Here is a 19,426-nt window from a genome sequence, read left to right as displayed (position 1 = left end):
AACTACCAAAAAAAGTGCCTCCTGGTTGGAAATAAAATAAGCAAATTATATTACAAACTGAATTGTCAAAATTACAGGGTGCAAAGAAGAGTAGATAAATTGAAATATTTTAGAGCATGTACTATGCACATGGACTACTTCAAGTGTAAGACATGCATTACATCATATAAATTTCAAAACACCTTGAGAAATAGGCTCACCTTATCTTCTAAAGAGACACTGACAAACCATAGTTTTTCCAGAAAAAGTACAGAGGAAATAAAGAGTTGAAAATAATATCCTAACAAGTAAGATGTTGGTAGGAGAGGTCATGATAATTGTCTTGAGGTAGGAGATGGACTATCAGGTGAAGAAATACATCAGAAGGCAGATACAGGTTGACCAGAGAAACTGTTTCCAGTGATTCGAAGAGTTGTTGGAATACGTAATATTATTATCCCTGTCTTGCATACAAAAAAATTTCAGCCAAAGGAAATTAATGTACCCCAAACTTTGCAGCACCAGTAATTAAAAGAAGAAAGATTCAATCCCAGGAATCTACAACTTTATGGAACTGTGCCACACAGGAAGCCAGGCTTCCATTCAACATAGTGAACAGACCAGATAAAAGGGACATGTTCAACGAGTGGATATCTGAGGCCTCCTCCAAGTTTATGATTAATATTAATATATCGTTTGTTCATAGAATAAGAGTTTGGGCAGTTGTTGGGGAAAAGCTACCTATAAATATATAAAGTTTGGTATTAGAAAAAATTTCCTTTTTTCATACAGATTTACTTATCTATTTTAGAGAGAGCGAGAACATGTGCATAGGGTGGGGAGAGGGACATGGAGAGAGAATCTTCAGCAGACCCCCTGTTGAGTAAGGAGCTAGATGAGGGGCTTGATTCCAGGACCCCTGAGATCATGACCTGAACTTGAAATCAAGACAAACTGAACCACCCCAACACCCGCCTTTTTGTAATTATATAATTTCCAAGAGTTTTGCTTTTTGAGTAACAACAAAAAAAAAGCATGTCTTTTTATGTAACACGTTTCGAGTAAATCAACCTGTCATCCAACTAGGTTTCTCCCCCACTTTTCTTTTACTGAAGTGTAATTGATACACAATGTTACATTAGTTTCAGGTGTACAACATAGTGACTCGGTTTGCTATGCTCACCAAAAGTATATCTACCTCTATCACCATACAACACTATTACAATACCATTGATTATATTCCCTATGTTGTACCCTTTATCCCCATAAATTATCCATTCCATAACTGAAAGCTTGAATCTACCATTCTCCTTCATACATTTTGCCCATCCCCTTCCATCCACCCCTCTGGCAACTATTAGTTTGTACTATTTATGGGTCTATTTCTGCTTTTTGTTTGTTGTTTTCTTTTTTAGATTCCACATAGAAGTGAGATCATATGGTATTTGTTTTGATCTGACTTATTTCACTTAGCACTGTATTTTCTAGATCCAGCCGTGTCGTCACAAACAGCTAGATCTCATATTTTTTTATGGCGAAGCAATATTCCTTCATATATATATATATATCTATATATATATATATAGATATATAGATATATCTCACAACTTCTTTATCCATTCATTTATTGATGGACACTTAAGCTGCTTCCATGTCTTAGTTATTGTAAATAATGCGGCAATAAACATAAAGAGAGCATACATCTTTTCAAATTAGTGCTTTCATTTCCTTTAGGTAAATACCCGGTAGTGGAATTGTTGGATAATATGGTATTTCTATTTTTAATTTTTTGAGGAACCTCCATACTGTTTTCTGCAGTGGCTGCACCAAATTACATCCTCATCAACAGTATGCAAGTGGTACTGTTAACCCACATGCTTTTTTTGTCTTTTTGATTCTAGCCATTCAGATATGTGTAACATGTTATCTCACTGTATTTTTTTTATTATTATTTTATTTATCTATTTTATTTATTATTTTATTTATCTATTTGCCAGTGACAGAGAGAGAGAGAGAGAATGCACAAGCAGGGGAAGCAGTAGGCAGAGCAGGCAGAGAAAGAAGCAGGCTCCCTGCTGAGCAAGGAGCCAGATATGGTCTATGCCAGGTCTATCCCAGGACTCTGGGATCATGACCTGAACTGAAGGCAGACGCTTAACCAAGAGCCACCCAGATGTTCCCTCACTGTGATACTGATTTGCACTTCCTTGATGACTAGTGATGTCATCCAACTATTTTTTTTTTAAGATTTTATATGTTTATTTTAGACATAGAGGAGTGGGGGAGGAGCAGAGAAAGACAGACAAGCAGACTCTGTGCTGAGCACAGAGCAGGACATGGGGCTCCATCCCATGACTCTGAGATCACGACCTGAGTCAATAGCGAGAGTTGGATGCTCAACTGACTGAGCCGCCCAGGCGTCCCCCACCAACTAGTTTTTAAACTGTCTTCTACATCCTTCAGCATCATAAAATTACATAAGTAAACATGATTTAGGAAAAGGACATGCCTATTTCTTCCAAATACCTCATCTTGTTTTATTCTAACCACATTCCTGTGAGATATATATCAATACTCCATTTTACAGGTGAATAATTCAGTCTTATTGACCCACACTAATTCAGTACACCCACATGGAGCTAGTCTTTGAAAGCTAACCTGATGCTTGGTTTGTGGGATATTAGAGCTAGAGTTTTACCCAGGGTCCTACTTTGTTGACAGTAAGTGTTATCCACCTCGAAGGGCAGTACTGAAAAGACAACGTGCAATGATGTGTGACACAGGCCTTTGCAACACATGGAATTTCTGCATTTACCAGCCAAAGGTTCTGAGAGTTCAGACTTCAAGCTGACACTGTAATGGGGTGCTACTGGCCTTTGTGGATCTCGCAATATTTGAGGGAGAGAGAGACATAAGCCAAAGAGACACGTCTCCTTAAGTTTTATTTTATTTTTTTTTAAGATTTTATTTATTTATTTGACAGAGAGAAATCACAAGTAGGCAGAGAGGCAGGCAGAGAGAGAGAGAGAGAGGAGGAAGCAGGCTCCCTGCTGAGCAGAGAGCCCGATGCAGAACTCGATCCCAGGACCCTGAGATCATGACCTGAGCCGAAGGCAGTGGCTTAACCACTGAGCCACCCAGGCGCCCTCTCCTTAAGTTTTAAAAGAAGAGCTCAGTACCTGATACATCGGGAATGCAAATATACATGTGAGGACATGTTAGACGTGGGGGGTGGGCCTTAATTCTGTGGCACAAAGAAATCCCATGAAGAGAAGACAGAAAGATTATGGTGTGTTCAAAGGAGCAAACGTGACTTTGAATGGTTGTGGATGGCCTGCACAGAAGAGATGAGGTTAGAGAATAAGTGAGAGCCAAGATGGGCCTGAAATGCTCTGGTATTTGGTACCATTGCAAGACTCAAAAACTCCCCCGAAGGAATCGGACAAAAGGATCAGGGAGTGAAGAGAGTTTTCCTTGGACAACAGAGCTCCCATGATACCGCATACCCAAACACCTATTCTACCTATGCGGAAGACTGGTAGTCTTCCTGGATGATGACAGGCAGAAGGTTTGCTTACATGTGGGGCTTAGGAGAGATGAGGGTCCACATCTGGGGCAGCTGCTGACCCTCTCAACTGTATCTCCTCAGCAAATGTCTGCAGAAGGCAAGAGAGAAACTACAGAAGGGAAGTCTTGGAGTGTTGAAGAGGGCTAGCTAAGCACAGAGCTGGTGCACCCTCTGTTCTTGAAATGCACAGAGACGCACAGATCAGTTTACACTGGGGCAAATGCAGTGCAATAATACATAAGGGCATGCAAAAAGGAGGAACATAAACTGAGTGCCTAGTAGTTGCCAATAAGTGCACACATCGTGTGTTACATCATCATCAATTTTTGTATTACTGAATCTTAAGAGACAGAAATTAGTTTACACCCACGAACAGATACATAGATGGGTAAGTAGGTAGGTAGATAGCGCATGGATGGAAGATGAAGTTAACATTTGATGCATATCTCCCTGACTGCAGAATATATACCCACTTTCCATCACCCTGCTTGACACTCTGAGCATCTCTTTTCCTTACTGCAATAGAAAAGTGGAATCACTGAACCACTACTCTGATTCCACAGTGCAATTCCAGAGAACAGACACCTTGATTTTTTCTGGTAGGAATAAAAAGCCCTGCGTTCTCATAAGAACGTGTTTGGGAATGAAGGGCGCAGCCTGAACATAGCAGGGAAATGAACGGGTGGTGAAGTAAGAACACTGTTATTACTTCATTAATATTACCTTCAGCTGCATCTTTCGGTAAGTTAAATGCTACTCTCTCCCTCAAAAGCTAAGTTAGTATGCTACCACTTGTTTTCTGAAGGATCCGTATTTGCGATGTTAAGTGATTCCACTCACAACGAGAACTTGGCTTTAAAATACCTCGTCAAGTGCTCTAACGGCAGGATTTACAAGGCCCAGAACCAGAGAGCGTACAGGTGGCATTTGCCGTGGTAAACATCCATAGCTGCTGAAAGATAATCCAGGAACAGCTTAGCGTTATTATTTTTGCCTAATTCTCATTGTATAACCAGCAGAGTTACTCTGGGACACACACAGCAGTCTCGCTCCTGTCTCTCCTGCTCATTCCCTCATTAATTCTGCTTACCTTGCTGTATTCCTCATATCAACATTCATTTGGTGTTCATGGGGAGTCAAGTGTGAGATAGAAATGGGTCAGAAGGGAGGTCACACCTCTCTGTGCTCATGGCTCCAAACCCAGGGTTAACAGATAAAATACTGAAGACAGAGTGAATCTGAATTTTATGTAACCAACAGTTTTTATATAGATGCAACATGTGCATTTCATCCAACATATCTATACTAAATCATTACTTGTTGAGTATCTGAAAGTCAAAGGTAACTGTAGGGTCCTGCATTTTTATTTGCTTAGTCTGGCAGCCCTGCCCACAGTGCTGCTTTATGGCTGAGGCCCTTGTTGAGAGTATTAATAGGCTCCAAGCCCAGGACAGGGGCAGTAAAGAGAGACTATCATCACATTTGCAGAGAACATGCCGTCTTCTCTGGTGGCATGTTCTGGTGGGACAGGGCGATGGGAGGAGCTCAGGCTCTGGAGATATCTGATCTGAATTATAAATTCCTCTTTATAATGTCTCAGTTGAGCGTGCTGCTTTTACTTCAGTCCATCTTGTTTCTTCAAGTGTGCAATGAGAAAAAAATTTTACCTTATTAGTCCTTTTTAGAATAACTTTCTTTGTCCTGCATCCTCTGTCTTTGTCTGTCATAATGGCAGCCTCACTGATGCCCCAGTCTGAATACAGAGAGCTTCCTTGAATATATACCAAGTAGCTCTTCACATCTGAGTCCTAAAATACAGGATCAGTTTTTCCTGCACCAAAAATTCAGTCGCTCAGATGATGGGAATTTTCTTTACCACATATTTGAGATTTCTAATAACTCCGAAGATAACATGAGATAACTCATGTGAAATTACCTACCATGCCCATAAGTCACATTAATAGTTCATGAGTATTAATTCCCTTCCTTCCATTTCTCATAAGTGTTAGTAAGCTTTATCAGTATCATTCAACGAAATCAAGTGAATGAACCCTCAGAAGAGTGAGTGCAACATCCAAGCACGGAGCTTCACTGGAGAAGCCAAGTTTACTTGACTTCCTTCATTGTGTCTGATCCTGTTGGATGTATTAATGGAAGGAATGCAGCCCACCTGCATAACCAGGTTGAAGATCTAAAGACACCTATTTAGAACCATGTTCTAAAAAGAGAAGCTTTCATAGAGATTACTCTAGAGAGACCTGATTCTGAAAACTTAGCTAACCTTCCATGGAATGCTGGGGAAAATGGTTCTTATTCTCTAAGATAACTCCAGAGTCCCTACTTTCTAAGGCATAAAAATTAGCACATTGTAAAGAAGAGAACATTAATGTTCAATTTCCTTTTTCTAGAGGAATCAGAGTGATATAGACAACCTAAAGGCAAACCTCAGAGAGCATATGGGTCAGAAATCCTCATCAGTCAAGGTGCTCCCAGGAGGAGCAGGAGTTAGAAAGAGCTCATTTTGATTAGCACTTAATAAGCACCAGGATTTGTGCTAAGCACTTTATATGCTTCATGGGTTGAGATCTGCACAACAACCTGATGAAACTGGTAATGCCATCATCACTCTTACACAGACTGGTAACTCCAGAATTAGAGATGATAAATCCGTTATCCCAAGTCATACATACACTAAATGGAGGAGACAGAATTAAACCAAGTCTTTCTGTCCCTTTAGGTCAATGTTTCTCACCACATGGGCAAAGACCTCCCACATCAGAATCATGTTAAATACTAGGAATCTGATCCATCCCATAACTACCTAATCTTAGCCTTATCTGAGGCTAAGAACAGGAATGGACATTTGCAACAAGTGCCTAGTGCCTAGGATGAAAGCTAAAGCCGAGAGCTCTTGAATTATGTTATTCTGCCCACCTGAGAATCTTCCATTATTCTCAGTTATCTCAAACTCTCACTACAACACTAACAGAAAACATGGACTTAGGAGTGAGAACAATTCATGAACTATTCTGTAAGTACTTACCTGGTCAGTCAGTGTCCTCTATGATTATTGGTGCACTTTGAGGGCTGCACACAACACCTGAGTATGCTAAAAGCTACACTTCTGAGAAGTCCTCAGCTGCCACTTACTGTTTCAACAGGGGGAATCTCCATAAAGAATATTGGTGACTCACTGAGAGTTATCTAGAACTAAACCATAGGGCCTTGGGTTTCATTGCTATTTTGCTTGTAGATTTTTTCAATCATTTAATTAAATTAAGAGTTAAGGAAACCATACACCATTTATATTCAATTTAAAATTAATTCGATAAATATTCAGTGAGTTTTTTTTTTTAAAGATTATATTTATTTATTTGACAGAGAGAGATCACAAGTAGGCAGAGAGGCAGGCAGAGAGTGAGAGAGGGAAGCAGACTCCCCGCTGAGCAGAGAGCCCGATGCGGGACTCGATCCCAGGACCCTGAGATCATGACCTGAGCCGAAGGCAGCGGCTTAACCCACTGAGCCACCCAGGTGCCCCTATTCAGTGAGTTCTTATAATAATGCTAAGCGCTGGACTAGAGTTGCAACAATGAGTAAGTTCTCACAGAGCTTATTTTCCAGTAGGGAGATTCATAATAAAATGTAGACAAATAAACAAGTTAGTGATAAAGGTTATGGAAGAAATAGAAGCTAATATGAATGAGAAGGGAAATACATACAATAGGATGGCAAAGGAAAGTGTCTTAGGAAGTCTGTTTGAACTGAGGGCTTTGTGATGAGGAGGAAGCATGTGCAGATCAATAGTGTAGCTAGTACTAGAAGAAAAACCAGTGCAAAGGCCCTCAGGTAGAGAGAGGGACAAGGAGAAGGCTGATGACAGAAACAGTGAGTGGGAATGAGAGTGGTAGGGAATGAAGTCAGAGAGCTAGGCAGTTCCAGATCATGGAGGACTTGGCACGGTAACATATGGTAGCTGTATTTAATTCTAAATCCATGAGAGAGTTTTACACTGGGGAACGACATGATCTGAATTTCATTTTAAATAAAAGCTTGTATGTAATTTAAATTAAATTTATAATGCAAATTTATGCTAATAACCAATATTTCCTCCCCCAAGTCATCTCATCTTGGTCCTATTTACTGTAACATCCTTATTAGGATGTTTCTTCCTCTGCCCACAGAAATTCTACCCTCTGTTCAAAGATCCAATCAAAGTTCACTGTGTCCCTGGTTCTGCTAATTGTTCCTCATCTGCACAGCCTCCCGAGGTGTTCGGCTCTTGCCTCTTTCCCTGTGCCTGACACAGACTAAACAGAAATTCGTCTTTATAAAGCCTACAGTGCTATTCAAAGAGTGAGCATTTGGTGACTATTTGGAGTAAACTTTGAGCTTGGCCCATTAGCTGGGGTTTCACACAAGATGCCTCCAGGCAAGTTCTGCAGATAGCTACTGCCGCCATAAGCTAATCTGATCATTCCCTGCTGGAAACCTCCGAAGGCTTTCTTTCACAGCAAGATAAAATCATACATCTTTCCAAGGGCGGATAGAGTCATCATAATTTGCTCTAACCTAATTAACCAGCTAGCTGATTGACCACATTCCCTTTCAGGTGTATTGTGTTTTTCCAGTAGCTCGAGACTCCTCACCATTTTGAAAACCCCTGTCCTCATTCACCTCTTAATTACCTGTGTTCTTCCTTGTCCCCTTTCCTCACATTTCCTGCTGCCACCTCCCAAATGTGGGACTATGCTTTATTCTTCCACATAAAGATGTCTGCAACTGTTCTAAGGAGATGTGGGTGCTCCTTCCTCTGTGCTCTTTCTCCCAGAATTTATGAGAGTATTTTTCTGAAATCCTACTTCTATGAAATAGGCTTCTCGGAAAAACATTCACAAAATACTGCCTACTCTAGCCTTCTCTCCAAGACTTATGGATGGGTAGAATTATACTGAAGGCTTTGTAAAATCATGCATCAGAAGTATAGAACATAGTACTTCCCACATGGATGTGAACTCACACCCTGTTTATGTGTGTGAGTATGGAACACATGTTAGCATCCTCCAACTGTTTAGGAATCCAGGGCTTGCTTTTTGTAAAACAAAACAAAACAAAAAAGACCAAAAACCCCTAATTAAGGTCTTTTTTTTTTTTGCACTGAACAAAATAATTGGTTTACAAGCCTGTTCCCCACACTGAAGTGTGAACTTCTTGAGAATCTGTCTTATCTGTCTCGTTATGACTCTGGCCTGGCAAGGGTGAGCTCCCAAAGGGGCTCCACACATTCTGACTGAACAGTTGATTGAGGAGAACCAGTATTATCTTTACTTTGCTGCATCTTTAAATATTCTATCCATCATTCATTTTTTTTTAATCTCTCCAATGCAAAACTTCATCTGACTTCTGAAGCATTTGTCATGGAGTACTGAATATAACAGTGCATTTGTTTTTGTTTGTTTGTTTGCTTTGTCTTGTTTTTAAGATTTTATTTATTTATTAGAGAGAGAGAGAGAGAGAAAGAGCATGAAGTGGGGGAGAAGAAGAGGGAAGGGAGAAGCAAACTCCTCGCTGATGAGGCAGTATACCCTCGGATCATGACCTGCACCCAAGTCCAAGGCTTAACCCCCTTAGCCACCCAGGCGCCCTCCATTTTGTTTCCTGACCTCATTGCGAATTACTTTGCAGTGACAATCTGAACACCTTTCTAGCACACTTATGAAGATCTTTGGAATCTACTATGAACTTATGCACATTTTAGATTAATTGGCATATATAAGTAATCTACTTTATACTGGTTAAGATCTCACATTCTGTTGAGTCTAATTTGACAATCCAAAAATCCAGTCCTTTCTGTTACATCTTAATTCTCTCTATCCAAGAAAATAGCAGTTACTGCTTATAAAAGTTAAAAAAAAAAATTAAGTGTTTAAGCTATGGTTTTATTTATCCCATTAACAAAAATATTGCCCTAGAAGCAACTGAAAGATCCAGTCATGGCTGATCTTGATCCTATGTACAGCACTTCATTAGCTCCAAATTTCCTATCACTAAATTGATATAATCTACTCTTCATCATATTATAGAAGAAGTTCACATAAATTTATCCAGCTTTTGCTGTAGTCTACATGAAACTCCTAACTTAGTCATTCAGCAGCTTTATGAAAAATTATATTTACCTGACAAAAATGTAGTAGCCCTATGCCAGCTTTCAGTGAAAAGCACTGTATATCTACATTGTTTACAACAAATACTTTTCTCAGTGTCTGTAAATAAAGCTTAATTAGCCAGTTCTAGAATCTGATCTACAGAAGTATTTACAAAAATGTCCACTTTCTGTTTTGTAGAAATTATATTACTATATCTGCATATTTTCAAGTATATCTCTTAGTTATAGCCATTCCTCAAAGAAGACTACTTCAAGTTTTTATTCTGACCTGAACTTTCTGTCAGATTTTAATTTATTTCACTTACAGTCATGACTGCTACTCTTTTACTTCTAACCCCTAGAAGTACAAATACGTGCTAAAGACTAGTATCTGACTAAACATAATATATATTATATTATCAAAATGTTATAATACCAAAATATTATCCTAGCATACTCAGTGAAGCAAACTTAAGAACAAGCAAACCAAATTGAGACATCTTTTCATCCAAAAAGAAAGAGAGAAAGAAGAAAGAAAGAGAGAAAGAAACAAAGAAAGAAAGAAAGAAAAGAAAACAAAAAAAAAGAGAAAAAAGAAAAATACATGAAGGGGTTCATGATTAGGAGCTGAACTATTAGCACTTGTACTAAGATCTATGTTTAAAAAAAAAAAAAATCATCCTGTAAAGAGAGGGAGTGACCCTATCGCTAAAGGGAAAAAGAACTTAAGAAATAAGATTGTATAAATGTTTCTTAAGCAGAATCTTGGGGGAAGTCATTGGAGAGGTGGCTCTATTCACTATTCCATTTGGCAAATATCTCCTATCAGAGAAGCTGGATGTGTAATGCCTTTATACCCCAGTGGCATTCAACAGTTTGACCACCTGACTAATGTCACTCAACACAGTCTGTAATTACCAAGAAACCTTCAAATACAACGAATTTCTGTAGCTCTCCTACGGGAGACTATGACAACCAGCCAAGGTGAACCTTTTTGTGCACCTGGCAGTTATAATTTTGAATGTAAACCTAATGATGAGCATCTGGTTCAATTTTCATTTTCTCATAGCTTGGATAATGTGGGTTATCACCCAAATTCTTATAACCTCATAGTACTTGGAAAAACATTACCTTCAACCCTTAGGATTAACTTCATAGCCACTTGAAACATTGCCAGCGTGATATGAAGCTCTTATTGTGGGATATGCCTAACAGGAAGGCACTGGCAGAATTTAAGAGCTCTAAAAGAAGGCAGATTTAGGGATTTAGGTTCAAATCCTGCATTTGCCATTTCCTTGCTTTTATATGAGATATTTCAGCTAAACAGACCTCAGTTTTGTCATTTACAACATAAGGATATACAGACTTCCTATCTCATTCATTGTTTTTACTTTTTAAAGTGAAATGAGATGATCTAAATTTTGAGGCCCATGTCAAGTATTAAATAATGTTAACTTATTACTCTGCCACATCTAATTTCTCATGTAGTTTAATATGGCAAAAGGCAAAGAAAAAAGTAAACAAACAGTCTTGATTGCACCCCCTCTGCAAACAAATACACAGACACATTAATCCATAAGTTACCATTTTGTTTGATTAAAAAAAAAACATGATATACTCAAATGAATGAAAACAGTTTTGTTCTGCATAAGTCAGAAATTTCAGCACAGGGAAAGAGAATCGTCCCTTCTGTATCTCTAATGCCAATTCACAGATTTGGGCATATACATGAATTCATTTGACTGACATACCAGCCTTTTAGATTTAAAGGAATACACACCAAAAGCTCATAATAAGCATTATACTTTTAAGGAAAATATCCCCACTTCATATCATCCAGACAGAATTAGAAACTAGACCCTTCTCAGAAGATTATCTTCAGTTTTTACCGAAATATACCCAAACAATTATTTTACACGACAGAATGAAGAGATGCTCAATATATTGTGAAGTTTGAAATAATGACCTTATCAATTCTAAAACTATACACATATTTTAGACCATGGAGTTTGAATATAACACATTTCTAAGACTTTCCTTACAGCAAGCTCAGAATATCATTCTTTTTGCTTTTTTTTTTAACTTCGAAATACAGAGATTATTCTAGAATGACTTTTTCAGATTTTAGTTAAGAATCTCCTTTTCCCAAGTTCTATAAACCTTTTGATTAAAAAAAAATTATGCTAGGGTTTACTCAATCAAAATCTGCATAAATATATCATGTTGTCCTTAAAACAATGTCAAATCACAAACAAGACATTTAACTGACAGAGTTCCTTTTATTTTTCCATATGAGAATGAAAAAAATTCGCATGAGAGATCTCCCACACAATCTTCAGCTCTCCCTGTGGTTTGCTAATATGTTTGCAAGTGGCATTGCACCTGCTTTTATACAAACATCTTTGATGCCTACAGCATCCAATGCATCAGGGCATTGTCAAAGAAATAGCTGCATAACAAAGAGCTCAAATGGATATAATGAGATACGCTCCCTGATTGAGCACCTGACACTGCAGTGAGATAGTTCTCAGATGAGAAATCCCTCTTCATGATCAATGTGCCTTCCAAACTTAGGCCAGTCTGACATACCCTTTGGCCATCTGTCTCCTCTGGACCTTTGGGAAGATTTCTCAGTGTTTGTGCTTACGGTGAAGTGTGTCTACTCCATCTCTTGATCTTTTCACCCTGTGTGGAAAACTGTGAACATCTGACCTTAAAAACCTCCATTTTCCCTCATGCATGCGTGATGAGTAGATTAAGTCATTAATTCAAGAAATATTTTTTTGAATACCGACTTAGTATAAACTCTGACTTTACTTTTTTTTTTACAAACACAATTTTGTGTTTTCACGTACCTTCAGATTCCTGACCTATTTATATCACTTAGCTTTATTTTTGTAAACTGATACTGTATTCCAGGGCAGTATTTGTTGTTGGTATGCCCATTGTACTGGTCCCAGAAACATCATTAAGAAAAATTCATGAATATAATTAAGCAAAAGTCCTTTTGAATGCTGACAGTTTTATGGACATTAGGTTTAGCATGGCTTATAGGATAATTATTCCTTAAAATTAATAAATCAACTCAGAAAAAGCTTTTTGGTTAAGTGTTTTTCTGAACTTGATATGCTTTCTTTGGTCCTAAAGTCGTGACTCTAGGGAGCTTACAGACCCAGATAGGGAGACTAAAATAGCAAGTCCCACCCTAATGTGGAAATAATACAGAGCTGGGACAGATTTGGACTATGGCATCACTCAATACAGTTTATCCACTTTGGCTAGTACTCAGTTTACATGTCTCCTACCCCAGAAAGCTGTCTCTGAATTTCCCAAAACACATTCAGATGCTTTTTTAAAATTCTGGGTTTTTTTCCTTCATTGTACCTTGCCTATGTCATCCTGATAGCATTTGTTAATTACCTCAATTATGTGTAGCTTTCTTTTAGTTTCAGAGCCTTTGGGCATTAAAGGATGTGGCTTATATGTCTAGATCTTTAGTATCTTATACATCTGGCATACAGTAAGTGTGAGAAGTGTACGTTGATTAAATAGCTGGACTCTTATTGAGTCATATGATTTGGCATTCCTGCTTTAAATAGGAATTTATTAAACTGTATAAAGTATTCAGCTTTTGCATCTGATCAATAACATAAACTTGGCCACTGGGAATACAAAGACTTGGGGGAAAGAGCTGTGTGCTTCATATCATCATTTTGTGATGTGAGTTCCAACTGAAGGAAAGATGAAATTAACATTGCCCAAAGTAAAAATGATGAACGTTGAGAAGAAAGCTATTCTAGAACTCATTAAAACAGAACTGACAATGATCATTTTAGGTACTCCAACATACCGTTGTGATTAAGTTTATAGAGACTATGCCTACATTTCTGCTTCCCAGCTGTATTTGTGCTACAGAGGTCCTATTATTGGGATGTGAGGCAGTAAACTTCGGTGGAAGGAATTTTACTCAGATGGACTCTAAAATCACAAGTTAATATTTTGTTATGTGAAAATATATGTTCCCAAAGCAACAAACAGAATTTTACATATTCAGTTAGAATATGGATAGGGGTGAACACTAGCAGGAACTAGTAAGGCCAGTGGAAACAGTTCATTCACTAACCTACTCACCATTTCAAACAAGCCTTTATTAGTTGTCATTATCTGTACACATGCTACATATTCCTTTCTGACTTCTTGCCCAACCCCTTCTGTACAAGGCAATCTCTACTGCCAGAGTCAAATATTCATACATTGAGAACCCACTCATATAAGGCTTTATAGCTACAATTTGACACCAAGTTTTTTAAGACTCACTATAACCTTAGTCTTGAGATTCATAGAGATGAACTACACAATTATCTATTATTTTTCACGTACCGGTAACTGAAGTCTTGTAAATGTTTTAACACATATTTTTTAAACACATACCTTGGTTCCATAGCAAATTGTCACCATAAGGTAAATTATGTTACTGGAGGTCCTTAGGAAAAGTCCAATAGGATGGTGACGGGTCCTTTTTTTTTTTTTTTTAAACAGTTATAATCAACATCAATACAGTAAGTTTTTGCTTACCTAACCATGGCCATACCACTTGTGAAGTGTGAAGCTAGCCCAAACCCACCTGGGGTGTTCCCTATATATGCAGTCATTCAATTATAGAACTTTTCGAATCTCTATTCTCAAAGCTTGCAATCACCACAATCCAGTGGGGACAAATTTCTGTATCCACTAGACCCAGTACCCACTATCCACAAAGTGACTGTTGATGCCCAGACTTCCACGTTGCTAATCCCCACCATCCCTGGTAAATGAGGATAGTACAAGCCACATATCCTTCTCACAATTTATACTCTTCTACAGGACCCTGCCCATCATTTTCTGTAATTCCTGGCCCATATGACTATAGTCTCCTCTCCGAGCCAACAACATGCTCAAGGACTCTCATTGATTACACTCAGGTAGCTAGCCTTTTGTCAATTCCTTCTGCATCTGCTTTTCATTTCATGATGCTTCATTAGAATGTTATCCTGCCCTTATGATTTTTCATCTCATCTATTCTACCAAAACCCCAAGCCTGCAGGAATTGAACTGTCTGCTTTTTCTGTGATATAAAACCCAAATAATAGAACACTAATGAAAAATACCACACAACAGGGAAGATCAACTCCAGTATAAATATTAAATCACTAAGCTCTAATCAACCCTAGAAACTTCCAGCAGGACACTACGAACTTGACATCCTCTCTCAATATATCAGAGGTACCCAGAACTCAACATTGCCAAACCTAACCTAGTAAGACGTTTCCCATAAATCTGTTCTTCTTCCAGTGTTCTTTTTCAGTAAATGGGCCCAACTTTAATTTAAATAGGTGAACTATGAACCTTGCATCATCTTTGATAATCTCCCATTTCTAATCTTCAAAAATTAATTCTCCTCAAATACGTATGTTGACACCATGTCCTACATAGCTCTCATTTTTCCCATATCTTCCACAATCACACTAGTCTAAGCTAGTAGCATCTTGCCTAAAGAGGCTTAGGAAAGTCTCAGCTGTATACCTACTGGTTTATTACCTTTTATCTGTAAGCTCACTAGACTGTGTCATTGGACCAGGTTTTTTTTGTCCATTTTTACTCCTTTTTTGATCTCTAATACTTTGCATTTTTTCTTATAGTAAGCACTTGATAATTATTTGCTGAATGAATGGGTGAATAGATAAATGATACAATTAAATTTATAAATATCATCACAATAACCACATTTACATATCAAGTATTAATATCTATGTTATATAAGAGAAAAATCTGAAGTTCGACAAAAGCCAAACAAGCAAAGAATTATTAATTTGGATTTCAAGTTTAGGTCTTTTCAATTTCACTAACTTTAACTCCCGAGATCTCTCCGTTTTAGCACCATGATGTATATCAAACCAATGGACTGTTTTTATTTTTTAAAATTTTTTATTTTACTTATGAAATCAACTCAGAAAAGTATGTTCAATTCTTATTGTAATTATCTATGAACATAACAATAATAATAGTTCCTGAATATAATAATAATTCTGTGGAAGACATCCTAATGCTTTTAAAAATATACCACTCACAGCAACTACTTTCACAAGAAATAATTTAATTTTGTAAAGGGAAATGTTTATAAGGTTCATACTCCAAACTGATTGATACTAAAATGTATACAAAGCAGGCATCATGCAAAAGGATAAGAAATTAGAGCAGAAAATAATAAAGCTAACATTTTTAAGCCATCACTATTATTTTCATTTATTGAGTATTTGCCTTCTTGTAGACATTGTGCTAAGCAATTTACATGTGCAGTCAAATAAGAACTATTTTACAGATAAGAAAATTGAGAAATAGAGCAAACAAAGCTAGAAGCCAAATTCAACCTTTGTATGATTCCAGAGCTGCACTTTACATTCAATTGCCTTCCCAATAAGTAGTTAAGTCTTTCATTTTGAGCCATTACTTAGTGAAAAATCAACAAAAACACTTTTTACTACTAACAGCATCTGATAATGAGACATTTCGATTATAATCAGATGGGGAAGGAGAACACTATACACATTATGAAACTAAGCTTTTTCTAGATATTTAAGGAGCAAATTGTTTAGTCTTACCCATGAATTCAATCCCCAAGTGGTCTGCTACACCAAAGTCAGCATGTGAGGAAGAGAAACAGAAAAAGAGAAAACATTAGAAAAAAATCCCAAATGGAATTCAATGCTTCTAAGTCTGACCTCCCTTTTTTTTTTTTTTTTATTTTAAGTCTGACCTTTCAACCCAAAGAATATGTCTTTATTTTAGCAACCATTTTTTGAGACAGATAACTTACAGATTGCCCACAATTAGGGGTGCTCTGAACACTGACTCATATTTCCCAACGGCCTGGAGCTATAGATGAAATAATATTGCACCAATTTCTAAGTACGCTAAGTAAAAATTTGGCAAAACGGAAAAGAAAAAAAAAAACAGGAAAGAAAAAGATCAAAAAAGTTCCCACAAGGAATATCTGGTACTAAGTTATTTTCAGAACTCATGATATTTTATAGATTTATATTGATATATTTATATATTTGTATTTATATATATTATATTTATATATATTTACTTGTTCAATATAAATTAATCTGGACCCCTATGTTAATCATATGCAGGTAAGTAACTTCTGCATGAAACCTTAACCAGGCCCTCTTCACCTTCACAAAAATGAAATGATACTGGATTTTTTCCCCTCTTTATTTGTTAGATGATAAACCTATGGTTCAGTGAGACTAAAGACTTGAAGCAGATCCAGGGCACAAATCCAGTCTGTCTGACCCATCAGTCTTAGGACGGTTAAACTTGGCAGTGCTTCCTATCAAAAATGCATGACAGATAGGTCCACGTCTGTTTCCCTTGTATGTGTTATGTGGACAGCTGACCTTTTTGACGCACTAATGCTGTCTGTCTGTGGTCTCAGGGATAAACTGGGCCTGACTATACTCAGGTACTCAACCACAGAGGTTTATTTAAATGTTGCTTTCTTAGGGCACCTGGGTGGCTCACTTGGTTAAGCAGCTGCCTTTGGCTCAGGTCAGGATCCCAGGATCCTGGGATAGAGCCCCACATCAGGCTCCTTGCTCAGCAGGGAGCTTGCTTCTCCCGCTCCCTCTCTTCCTCTCTCTCTCTCTCTCTCTAGTGGTCATTCTTGCTCTCTCTCAAGTAAATAAATAAAATCTTTAAAAAATGGTGCTTTCTTTAAATCATTTGGTTATTCACTCCTTCACTTTTACCCTCACTGTATTATTTAATGATGGTTTTTATTGCAGTAATATATTTCTTAAATGAGAATATGTGAAAAACAAGTATTGCTACAACTGTATTTGTTTCTAAGACTAATTACTGGGTTTCCTTTTTTGAGTTGTCTATTTAGCAAAGAAGTTTTTCTTTTTAGAAAATATGCATTTAGTTATCTTGACTATTTTAATATCTTTCCTATTTTTAAATAATTCATTTTTTTAATTTTATAGTGGCAAAGTATATACAACATGAAACTAGTCATTTTAACCATTTTAAATACACAATTTAGTGGCATTAATTATGTTCATAATCCTGTACAACCATCACCACTGTATTTCTAAAATCTTTTCCATCACTCCAAAGATAAACTGTACCCACAAAGCAATAATTTCTCATTTCCTTCTCCCCCAACCCCCGGTAACCTCCAATCTACTTTCTGTATTTATAAATTCGCCCACAAGTTGTTCATTTATAAGGTAAATAATCGAGACATGTATTTTATAGAAAAAAAGATGGTGGGGCGCCTGGGTGGCCCAGTCGGTTAAAGCCTCTGCCTTCGGCTCAGGTCATGATCCCAGAGTCCTGGGATCGAGCCCCGCATCGGGCTCTCTGCTCAGCAGGGACCCTGCTTCCTCCTCTCTCTCTGCCTGCCTCTCTGCCTACTTGTGATCTCTCTCTGCCAAATAAATAAATAAAATCTTTAAAAAAAAAAAAAAAAAGATGGTAACTTTTTTTTTTTTTTAAGTTGATGCATTAGTTTCTCTCCATGGCATTTTTTGATTACTCACTATATACTATGGTAGATACCAAGCACACTTTCATGAACAGACAGAATTTTAATTCTCCAGTGATTCAGAAATCAGAGGGACCCCATAGACAAAAAGAGCTGTTAATTCTTTGTAATGGTGCTATCATGGAACACCAGAATGCGTGCATTAGCAGGAGAGGCCAATGACCCATAAGCTTGCTCTTGGAAGAAGCAATATGCCATGTGAAAGAACAGGATTGTAGAGAAGTTGCAAGACCATGTTTGGTTCTTGTGCGAATAAGCAGCTTCCTTATGGTATGCCCTTGGGGCCCTGGAGGAAAAGCAGAGCTGCATGCGGTATTAACACACAGAGATTTCAGTGAGATTACCCATCATGAAACTAAAGGGAAAAAAAAAATAAGATTAGGAGTAAAAAACAAAACAAAACAAAAAAAGTTTTGCAAACAATCAGAAAAGATGTGCAGGAAAGAAGTCAGGAGAAGAAAGTATATAGAAATATGGAAACAGACCATGATGTCCATGGTATGACTGGGCAGGTAGAAAGTCATTAGCCCCTCAGCCTGGTTGAACAAGAATTCTCTGGGGGTGCTGAGGTGTCCCAGAAGTGGCTGTTTGTCTGTGGTTTGTTTTGCCAGCAAATAGAACCAACGGTCACTCTTCATTCTTTTCCACAGACTTGTCTGCTTCACTTCCAGATGTGATGGGGGAACTGGAGAATCAGGCTTTGTGAGTCTGGAGACTACACCAAGAAGTGAGTGGCATGCTTGGTAAAGTGGAGAGCAATCTGAAGTTCTTATGCCACAATTAATTCAGGACCAGTAGAAGAGACAAACCGGAATTTGAAATTTATCTAAACACTGAAAAGTAAGGAGAATTCTTTTTTTTTTCTTTTTAAGAATTTATTTATTGGGGCACCTGGGTGGCTCAGTGGGTTAAAGCCTCTGCCTTCGGCTCGGGTCATGATCCCAGGGTCCTGGGATCAAGCCCCTCATCGGGCTCTCTGCTCAGTGGGGAGCCTGCTTCCTCTTCTCTCTCTGCCTGCTTCCTCCTCTCTGCCTGCTTCTCTGCCTGCTTCTCTGCCTACTTGTGATCTGTCTATCAAATAAATAAATAAAATCTTTAAAAAAAAAAGAATTTATTTATTTATTTTACACACACACACACA

At 37.8% G+C, this 19,426-nt stretch overlaps 1 protein-coding gene across 10 annotated transcripts in view; it reads right to left on the bottom strand.

The window, feature by feature from the left end:
• NRG3 (neuregulin 3) overlaps positions 1 to 19,426 on the bottom strand; it is a 1,043,540-nt gene that overhangs the window by 112,972 nt on the left and 911,142 nt on the right. For 7 of the 10 annotated variants that reach the window (XM_082719379.1, XM_082719385.1, XM_082719381.1 and 4 more), the window contains exon 4: positions 16,331 to 16,357. In XM_082719379.1, coding sequence (XP_082575505.1) covers positions 16,331 to 16,357 — 27 coding nt within the window. The remainder of the gene's footprint in view (positions 1 to 16,330; positions 16,358 to 19,426) is intronic. The other 3 variants (XM_082719382.1, XM_082719388.1, XM_082719380.1) reach the window with 1 other exon arrangement.

This window comes from Mustela nivalis, assembly GCF_964662115.1.
Source record: "Mustela nivalis genome assembly, chromosome: 2".
Classification (NCBI taxonomy): Eukaryota; Metazoa; Chordata; class Mammalia; order Carnivora; family Mustelidae; genus Mustela; species Mustela nivalis.
Note: the sequence above shows the minus strand (reverse complement) of the source record. Positions and strands in the feature narration are given on the sequence as shown.